The 9,830-nt window shown below is 67.4% G+C and overlaps 1 protein-coding gene across 2 annotated transcripts; it reads left to right on the plus strand.

Moving 5' to 3' along the window:
* The first annotated feature begins 103 nt into the window (after positions 1-103).
* ZDHHC16 (zinc finger DHHC-type palmitoyltransferase 16) lies at positions 104-9,725 on the plus strand. 2 transcript variants are annotated; one of them, XM_037904087.2, is made up of 11 exons: positions 104-211; positions 3,317-3,569; positions 4,116-4,310; positions 4,771-4,859; positions 5,181-5,209; positions 5,851-5,984; positions 6,306-6,353; positions 6,953-7,038; positions 7,368-7,491; positions 7,596-7,666; positions 8,710-9,725. In XM_037904087.2, the coding sequence occupies exons 2-11, from the start codon at positions 3,333-3,335 to the stop codon at positions 8,822-8,824; spliced, it is 1,128 nt and encodes a 375-aa protein (XP_037760015.1). In that variant the 5' UTR covers positions 104-211; positions 3,317-3,332; the 3' UTR covers positions 8,825-9,725. The 2 variants fall into 2 exon arrangements, with proteins under 2 accessions (XP_037760015.1, XP_043406349.1); XM_043550414.1 differs by lacking the exon at positions 104-211 and adding an exon at positions 1,161-1,210.
* Positions 9,726-9,830: the final 105 nt, after the last annotated feature.

Genomic DNA, 9,830 nt, shown 5'->3' on the forward strand with positions numbered 1-9,830 from the left:
GATCTGCACCCGCGTGCGGGGAGGACGCCGGCCCGCGCGGCGCCCTCTGGGAGTTGTAGTCTGGAGGGGAGAGACTACGGCTCCCAGCGTGCACCGCGGTGGGAGGCCGCGCCGGCGCAGTGGGGCCAAGGTACCGGGGAGATGCCCGGCCGGCGCTGAGGGCTGCGGCCGGGGCAGATGGAGGCGGGGCGCGGGCCGGCCCGGGCGGCGGGTAAGGGGGGGCCGGGGCCTGCCGGGCGGGGGGTCGGGGCGGGTGTCGAGGGGTGTCAGAGGGGGAGGGGCGGAGTGTCAGGGGGGTGTCAGAGGGGGCGGGGGGGTGTCGGGGGGTGTCGGGGAGGGGGGTATCAGAGGGGGAGGGGCAGGGTGTCGGGAAGGGGGGGTCAGAGGGGGATGGGGGTGTCGGGAAAGGGGTGTTGGGGGGGTTGGGAAGGGGGTGTGAGAGGGGGAGGGGCAGAGTATCGGGGGGGTGTCAGAGGGGTCGGAGGGGGTCGGGGAGGGGGGTGTCAGACAAGGAGGGGCGGGGTGTCGGGAAGGGGGGGTCAGAGGGGGAGGGGCGGGGTGTCGGGAAGGGGGGGTCAGAGGGGGAGGGGCGGGGTGTTGAGGGGTATCAGAGGGGGAGGGGCGGCGTGTCGGGAAGGGGGTGTCAGAGGGGGATGGGGGTGTCGGGAAAGGGGTGTTGGGGGGGTTGGGAAGGGGGTGTCAGAGGGGGAGGGGCAGAGTGTCGGGGGGGTGTCAGAGGGGTCGGGGAGGGGGTGTCAGACAGGGAGGGGCGGGGTATCGGGAAGGGGGTGTCAGAGGGGGAGGGGCAGGGTGTCGGGGGGGTCAGGAAGGGGGTGTCAGAGGGGGCGGAGGGGGGTCGGGGGGGTCGGGGAGGGGGTAACAGAGGGGGAGGGGTGGGGTGTCGGGCGTGTGTCTGGGGGGGTGCATCCCTCTCCTGCCCCCCTGTGCGGTGGCACCTCCTGTGCGCCCCCCTCGGGGGGGTCTGGCTGCCTGGGGGGGCTCAGCTCTGCAGCCCCCCGTGTTTGCCTGTCACCAGCCCAGGGCAGAGGCGAGGACCAGCCTGTCTGACCGTTACGCGGGGCAGATCCCCCTGCCCATGGGGTTCCCCACCTGTTCCACAGCCGCCGTCTATCGGGGGCGAAGACAGGCTCAGAAATACCCTTAGCCTGTGCCCCATGGCCCGGAGGAGATGCCAGCTAAGCGGGGCAGGGTGAGCCGCATGCCCCCCTGGCTGCCATGCATTGAGGCGTGAGCTGCCCTCTGCCTGCCTCCGTCTGCTTTTCAGTTCACGCACTTTAATTCACTACAGGATTTTCTTGAATAAAACGCCCCGTTTTTAGTGGGACACACTAAAAAGACAGCGTGAGCTCCCCCTGCTGGCTGTGCAGGGCTAAGTCATTAACATGCTGTGGTATCTTCACCTGTCAGAGCCTTTCCCAGGTAAAACAGTCACATCCCAAAGCCCTCTGCAGAGCTGAATAATATCTTAGCCAAGAGAAAACGGAGGAAGAACCTCCCAGCCCCCTATCAGAGCACTGCGGATGAACGGGGGGAGCCCAGAGAAGGGCAACAATACTGATGGGGGGACTGGAGGAATCGAGGATTAAATGGGGACAGAGTGGGCGAAGGGACAAATCTGGGGGGAGGGTAAATGCTGGCAGAGACAGGAGACAGGTCTGTGAGAGGCTGGGCCGAGGCTTTGCTCAGCATGATTCCTCCCCAGAGACGGGTGCTAGCTAGGCTGGGAGACAGGCTCAGGGCCCCAGCTCGTGCTGCCCCGTCCTGGCACCCCCGGTGTGCTGTGCCCGGCTCTGTGCCTGAGCCCTGGGGCGGTCCCGGGGCAGCCTCTCCTAGTTAATGCTGGATGTGCTGTGGCATGTCCCATGGAGATGGGTGAGCACCCCAGCCTGGCAGGGCCCCATTCACCCCATGCCCAATGCCAGCTGCATCCACTGGTCAGCTCATCCTGGGGCCTCCACCCAGGGTCTGCGCAATGGGAATCAATCCAGCCTTGTCTCCCAGGTTTGCCCGAGATGAACTGGACTGGGGGGGGCGGTGGATAACTTGTGGGGCTCCCCAGACTGGGGCTATGAGAGGGGAATAGCCCCCAGTGCTAGGTTCAGGGGGCCGAGACCCAGCAGCCCCCAGGAGGGAGGCTGCTGTCTCTGCTGGGGTGGGAGATGGTGCTGTGGGTTTTAACGCCACCTGTACCCCTCTGGGGGCTCCCCGGCTGTATCGGGCCAGGCGGGGCTCTCTGGAGGAGCTGGCAGTGTCTGAGCTCCCACCCTGGAGCCAGCCCAGCAGAGCTGCCCTCAGCCCCATCTCTGGTTTCTTTTGTATCTGGAGTGGGAAAGGCAAAATGTGGCCAATGAACACCTGTGCCAGGATGGGGGGGGGAGCTGTGGGCTCTGCACTCCCCGTCCTCCAGACAGTTACCCAGGACAGCCCCAGGAGCTGGGCTCACTCCCCTTGCCCGGGCTCTGCTTCCCCCACCCAGGCCAACCGAAGGTCACTGGCTTCCTCTGCCCCCACCTGGGGGTGGGCTGAGCATGCCAGCGAGTACTGCCAGCAGGGCAAAGGCAGAAACATTGGTGCCAGTGCAGTGAGGTCAGGACAGTACAGCAGCCCTGACTGCTGGGGAGAGCCCCCCTGGCAGCCCTGGTCCTGGCGGCACAGCCCCCCCGGCAGCCCCTGCCCCGGTCCTGGTGGCACAGCCCCCTGGCAGGCCCGCCCCGGTCCCTAGCGCTGCCCTGGGGCACTGGGGTTGGCGCTCCCCGCTCGGGGTCTGAGCCGGGCTCTGCTCCCGCAGGCTGTGTGCGGCAGGGATGAGGAGCCGCCGGCGGGCGTTCTCAGCGGTGATGAGCCCTGGTCATGGCAGCACAGCCCCCCGGCAGGCCCCGCCCCGGTCCCTAGCGCTGCCCTGGGCACTGGGGTTGGCGCTCCCCGCGCGGGGTCTGAGCCGGGCTCTGCTCCCGCAGGCTGTGTGCGGCAGGGATGAGGAGCCGCCGGCGGGCGTTCTCAGCGGTGATGCGCCCTGGTCCTGGTGGCACAGCCCCCTGGCAGGCCCCGCCCCGGTCCCTAGCGCTGCCCTGGGCACTGGGGTTGGCGCTCCCCGCGCGGGGTCTGAGCCGGGCTCTGCTCCCGCAGGCTGTGTGCGGCAGGGATGAGGAGCTGCCGGCGGGCGTTCTCAGCGGTGATGAGCCCTGGTCCTGGTGGCACAGCCCCCTGGCAGGCCCCGCCCCGGTCCCTAGCGCTGCCCTGGGCACTGGGGTTGGCGCTCCCCGCGCGTGGTCTGAGCCGGGCTCTGCTCCCGCAGGCTGTGTGCGGCAGGGATGAGGAGCCGCCGGCGGGCGTTCTCAGCGGTGATGCGCCCCTGTGTGAAGTGCCTGCGTGTGGGCCGGCGGCGCGGGCTCAGGCTGGCCTGGCGGGCGCAGGAGCTGTGGCGCTATGGGCACCTCTGCCTGCGCTCCCTGCTCTACAACTCCTTCACCAACAGCGACGCGGTGCTGGACTCCCTCTTCGAGCCCGTCTACTGGCTGGTGGATCACGTCACTCGCTGGTTCGGTGTGGTGAGTGCCCTGCGGGGTGGGGGGCCCAGGTGGGGTGAGTGCCCCTCTACTCAGGGCTGGGGAGCCAGGAGAGGGGATGGGGTCTCATCTCCTCCCCCCCAGCTGTCTGTTCCAGCCCCAGAGCCTTCTGCCCCCCAAGTTGGAGCTGGCAGGGGGGTGCTCACTGGCCTGGATCGGTTCCCAGCATGCTTTGCCCATTCCTAGCCCCTCTTTAGTGGTGCTGCTGCCTGAGGTCCGGGCACCATGCCAGAGAGGGAAAACCAACGAAATCTGGGTCAGCTGTGTAAAGAGTCATGTGCCCCACGTCCTAGGGGCTCGGGGTGGAGTGGGCAGGGGGCTGGCTGGGAGCTCAAAGCGGAGAAAGGGGGTGTGAGCTGAGCACTGGGGCTGAGGAAGGGGTGTGGACTGGGGCTGGGGGCTCAGTGCAGGGCTGGGGGGTGCACTGAGGGCTGGGGGTTCAGGGCGGGGGCGTGCTGGGGGTTCAGGGCAGGGAAGGGAGGTGGGCTGAGGCTCGGGGCTCAGGCCCTCTCCTGCTCCTCCCTGCAGGTGTTCGTGGCGCTGGTGATCGTGCTGACAAGCTCCATCGTGGCCATTGTCTACATCTGCCTGCTGCCCCTCATCCTGCAGAGCTACCCGCCCGGCTGGATCTGCTGGCACCTCGTCTACGGCCACTGGAACCTGCTCATGATCCTCTTCCACTACTACATGGCCATCACCACCCCGCCAGGGCACCCCCCACAGGTAGGGGCAGGCCTGGGCCACCAGCTGCTGCTGTCCCTCGTCACCCTGGGGGCGCTGTGGGGAGTGGGGCAGGAGCTGGCTGTGGGGGAGCTCCTGGCTACTCTAGCCCCAGCCTCTCCCAGCAGGGGGCACTGTGGACAGTTAGTTGGGTTCTTGGTGCATCTCAGGGAGCAGGGGCCACGGCCGGGCCCACTGGCACCACTTCCTTGGACTTCCAGAGACATCTGGCTCGGAGCCATGGGGCAAGTGGCCATCAGGCTTAGTTTCCAGCTTGGCTGAAGACGGATGGTGAGGCGCCTACATGGGGCTTGGCTCACAGTCGCCAGGGCTCTGGGCAAGGGGCGAGCAGGGTCCTGGCGGGGCAGCGAGGGAAGCCCTGAGTGGGCTGGGCAGATGGCCGAGGGATCCAGCGGGGCGCTGCTCTGAGCGGTGACGGCCCAGCCCACGCTTCCCTCCGCAGGCCAAGAGCAACACCGTGGCCGTCTCCATCTGCAGGAAATGCATCTCCCCCAAGCCTGCCCGCACGCACCACTGCAGCATCTGCAACAGGTAGGGTGCCCCCCCCCCCCCCGGCCCACACAGCACTGTAGCATCTGCAATGGGTAGGGGCTCCCCCCGCTTAGCCACCCCCCGCCCACACACACACACAGCACTGCAGCATCTGCAATGGGTAGGGGCCCCCTCACCTGACCCCACCCCCTGCACCACTAGGCACCTGCAGCAGGTGAGCCACTCCCCTCTCCCCCCTTGCTCTGCTGGCTTCTTGCCTCAGTCCCGGTGGGCTGTGCCGAGGTGGGAGACCCCAGCTGGGGCCCGTCTCTGCACCCTGGTCGCATGCTTGCTGAGCGTGTGCCACTCTCCTTCTCCCAGGTGTGTACTGAAGATGGACCATCACTGCCGTATCCTTCCGCAAAGGCTACCCCCTGCAGCCCCTGACCAGCTGGGGGGCAGGACTCTGGACAGAAAGGGGGCAGTCTTTGTGCTGTCCTGGCACGCGTGGTGCCAGTGAGCCGGGGGTGCAGCAGGCTTGGCAGGAGGTCCGTGATGCTCACTGAGCGCCTGGCGCTGCCGAAAGGGGATGCCTGGGGTCGTACAGAAACCTGCCCTTGGAAGGGCGGCTCCGCTCAGACTCCGGGGCTGGCGGACAGACAGCAGCAGGCAGGTTGAAGGCCAGGCTGGGCACGGGGAGGTTTCTGGCTGTGCTGATCAAGGGAAGGGTTTGCACTCTGTGCCCAGCCCTGCTGCTCGTGGGTCCTGGTGCAGCTGCCGGGCTCTGACCCAGGCTGGGGCACTGGACAGCTCTGGTTTAAAAGTGCAGCCCAGGTCCCAGCATGCTGGGCTCAGTGAGCGCCAGATGGGGCCGTGCATGCTGGGGCTCCTGCTTTAAGCTGTGGGGCTGCTTTCCTGCCCCTTCCTGGCAGGAGCAGCTGCGGCAGGAGCTCCCCGGCTGTTCCTGGGCTCGGCGGAGCGGGGAGTGGGAACCTGGGCAGGGAAGTGTGGGGCCAGCCCGGCCCATTACACATCTTTAACCCTGGCGCAGCGTGGCTGAATAACTGCGTGGGACACTACAACCATCGCTACTTCTTCTCCTTCTGCCTCTTCATGACCATGGGTTGCATCTACTGCGGCATCAGCAGCTGGGACATGTTCCGGGAGGCCTATGCTGCCATTGAGGTGACTGGGCCCCTGGGCCTGTGGGAAGGGGCTCAGCTGAGCCAGCTAAGGGCGTTCGTGGCTGCTCTGCCCAGGCCCTTGTCCTGTGCCCATCACCCTCTCGCTGGGCTGGCGGGAGCTGGGGCTAAACCGGCTGGGAGGCCAGTGCCCCTGCCCCTGGACTAGCAGCAGCTCCGGGTTTCATGCTGAACACAGCACAGGGCCGCAGCCAGGGCCGGCCAGCCCCAGTGAGCGGGGCCGAAGGACGCTGGGCACGGGGGGGCGGGTGCTGGCGCCCCTGCTGTGAGACGTGTAACTGGCGCCCTGTTTTCCATCCAATAGAGAATGAAACTGCTTGAGAAGGAGAGACTGCCGGTGGCTGCCAACCAGGTGGGCTATTCCTACTCCCCCAGCTGCTGAAGGCAACATGGCGCGGAGTTGTGTCTAGGGGTCCAGCACAGCCGCTGGCTTTAGCAGCATGGCCCCCACGAAAGGTGCTGTCCCCCAACATGCACTGCTCCACCCTGTCCTGAAGCACTGCATGCTGGGGGCTGGAGTCTCAGCCAGCTGCACCGCCCCCCCGCAGTCTGTGATGGGTCAGGCGACTCTGCCAGGACACTGCCCCAGCACCTCGGCATTGTGTGAACAGCTCTTCCCGTGTGCCACTCGGGTTCCTGGGCGGGGGGCGCAGCAGGTGCCCTTGTGGTTGGCAGCAGCACCCACCTGTGCCATTTGCTCCGGCAGTGCCTGCAGGCCCTGCTTGGCGGCTGTCCCGTCGCTCCCGGCTGCTGGGTGGGTTTAGCCCTGCACCAGCCACATGCCCAGTGCTTTGTGATCTCGCTTCTGCTGTCTCTTGCGAGGTGTCTGTCCGGCCACGCACTCACTGTCTGTCCATCCACATCTGGGGGAGGGGGTGTAGAGTCACCCCCAATGACCATGGATGCCCAGCATCAGTCTGGCCTAACCTGCCCGCGTGCCCTTCCTTGCAGACGTACTACCAGACACCGCCCCCCACCTTCTCCTTCCGCCAGAGGGCCTTCCACAAGAGCATAGTCTACCTCTGGGTCCTGTGCAGGTAACTGGGCTGGGCGGGTGTCCAGGGCTGGGCTACCGGGTCCAGTCAGCACAGACCTGTCTCCCACGCACAGCAGGGCGAGCATGCCTGTGCCCCCTGAATGGGCAGGCGAGCTGGGCTTGGCGAGCCTGGGCCTTTCCCTGCAGGAAATACAGCGAGACGCGCACTGGGAGCCCAATTGCTCCCCTGGGCTGAGCCCTGGGCCTCCCTGGGGCAAGGAGGCAGCTGGCTCTGCAGCAAGTGCAGGTTAGCTTCCCGTCGGGGTTCCCAGCATGCTTCAGCTTGGCCCCTCCCCCCACCCATCGCCACCCCGTCTGCTCTCCCCCCAGCTCCGTAGCACTGGCCCTGGGGGCCCTCACGCTGTGGCACGCTGCCCTGATCACCCGAGGGGAGACCAGCATCGAGAGACACATCAACAAGAAGGAGAGGCAGAGGCTGCAGAAGAAAGGCAGAGTGAGTGCAGGGCCCGTGCTCTAGGCTGGGATGGTGGGGGCGGGCTGGAGGTGCTCGGGGAACCCAGGCTGGGGAGGCTAACGGCAGCCCTCCCTCTGGCACAGGTGTTCAGGAACCCCTACAGCTACGGCGCCTGGGACAACTGGAAGGTGTTCCTGGGAGTGGACACGTGCAGGTAGCCTCCCCGCTGCGGGGGGAAGGGGGTGGCCATGGCTCTGCCCGGCAGGTGCCCAGTGGACACGCGCAGGTAGCCTCCCCGCTGCGGGGGGAAGGGGGTGGCCATGGCTCTGCTCGGCAGGTGCCCAGTGGACACGCGCAGGTAGCCTCCCCGCTGCGGGGGGAAGGGGGTGGCCATGGCTCTGCTCGGCAGGTGCCCAGTGGACACGCGCAGGTAGCCTCCCCGCTGCGGGGGGAAGGGGGTGGCCATGGCTCTGCCCGGCAGGTGCCCAGTGGACACGCGCAGGTAGCCCCCCGCGGCGGGGGGAAGGGGGTGGCCATGGCTCTGCCCGGCAGGTGCCCAGTGGACACGCGCAGGTAGCCTCCCCGCTGCGGGGGGAAGGGGGTGGCCATGGCTCTGCCCGGCAGGTGCCCAGTGGACACGCGCAGGTAGCCTCCCCGCTGCGGGGGGAAGGGGGTGGCCATGGCTCTGCTCGGCAGGTGCCCAGTGGACACGCGCAGGTAGCCCCCCGCTGCGGGGGGAAGGGGGTGGCCATGGCTCTGCCCGGCAGGTGCCCAGTGGACACGCGCAGGTAGCCTCCCCGCTGCGGGGGGAAGGGGGTGGCCATGGCTCTGCCCGGCAGGTGCCCAGTGGACACGCGCAGGTAGCCTCCCCGCTGCGGGGGGAAGGGGGTGGCCATGGCTCTGCTCGGCAGGTGCCCAGTGGACACGCGCAGGTAGACTCCCTGCTGCGGGATGATGGAATCACTCCTGGGGTCTCTCGCTGACTCAGTCCCCTGCTGCTTTAGACTCACCAGGCTGGTAGCTGGCCCTTGTGGTCACCGATGGAGGATGTTAGAGCCTGGCCCAGAGCCCCCCCAACACATGGGCTCTGAGGGCCCCTCGTACTACAGCACTGGGGGCCCCTGGCAAGGTGGATACTGGCACCGCCTGGGGGAGGGCAGGGCCAGAGGGGCTGAGGCTGGAGCCAGCCTGGCCCCCACGTGGGGACTGGCAGCCAGGGCTCGTCTTCTCACCAAGGGGCTCTATTCCCTCCCCCAGACACTGGCTCACCCATGTCCTGCTGCCTTCTACACACCTGCCCCATGGAACTGGCCTGAGCTGGGACCGGCCTCCCTGCGTGACAGAGCCACGTGCACCTCTCCTGGCCATCTAATGGACGTGGGGGCAGAGGCGCAGGTTGCAGTACCCGCCCCCCAGCCCGGGCCAGCAGAGCCTGGAACCAGCAGAAACTCCTCGGGGCGTCCACCATGAGGAAATGCACCAGCCGGCTGCCTGGAGCCTCCCAGCTCCGCTCACCGACCCCTGCAGCAAGCCCCAGCGTGGCTGCAGGCAGCTCGCGGTGCCTGGGGGTGACATGCTGCGTTCTGGAGACACAGGGACAGGTGGGCAGCATGTGCAGGGTGGCTCTCTGCGGGGCTGAGCCCGTACCCCAGGGCACCTGCATGTGGGGCAGGGCCCAGGGCCCTCACACGTACAGGACAGCAGAGACTCCCCAGCTGGCACTCAGGGCATGGAGCTGCTGGGGGCCCCTCCCCCCCTCCACAGGGGATTTTAAATGCCAGAAATAAAAAAAAAAGAATTTTCACTAATGCAGCTGGAGTGTTACCTGCTGCTGTCCCGCCAGTTCCAGCCCTGGGGCAGCCTGCCGGGGCTGAGTGACGGGGAAGCTTTGCCCACTGAGGCAGAATGCACATAGGGGGCACCAGCTCGGGGGTTCCTGCAGCTGGAGAGCCGTGACCCTGCCCCGGAGGCAGGGAACAGCCAGCTCCTGGGGCAGCAGGGTTGGTCGGGCTGCTCTACTAGAGGACACAGGGTACGGACTGAACCCACCCTGAGGGCCCGAAGCAGCGTGGGCCAGCAGTTAGGGCACAGGGCTGCGAGTCCTGGGACCCGAGTCCTGGGCTGACCTTGGGCAAAGCAGGGGCCGTGTGGCACCCAGCCTGAGGGGGCGCTGCCCCCACCCCCGCCAGCCAGAGCCGGCATAGACATGAGTGGGGAAGGCCAGCTTTAGAAGGGCCCTCCTGTTCCCAGAATGGGGCCCCTGCCTGCAGGACACAGCAAAGCCCTGCAAGGGGCAGGGAGTGGGGCAATTAACAGGACCCCAGGGAGCAAACCCCTCCAGCTGGCGGAGTGCAGGAGGGACATGCAGGCTCAGGTGG

This window comes from Chelonia mydas, chromosome 7 (assembly GCF_015237465.2).
Source record: "Chelonia mydas isolate rCheMyd1 chromosome 7, rCheMyd1.pri.v2, whole genome shotgun sequence".
NCBI classification, from domain to species: Eukaryota; Metazoa; Chordata; order Testudines; family Cheloniidae; genus Chelonia; species Chelonia mydas.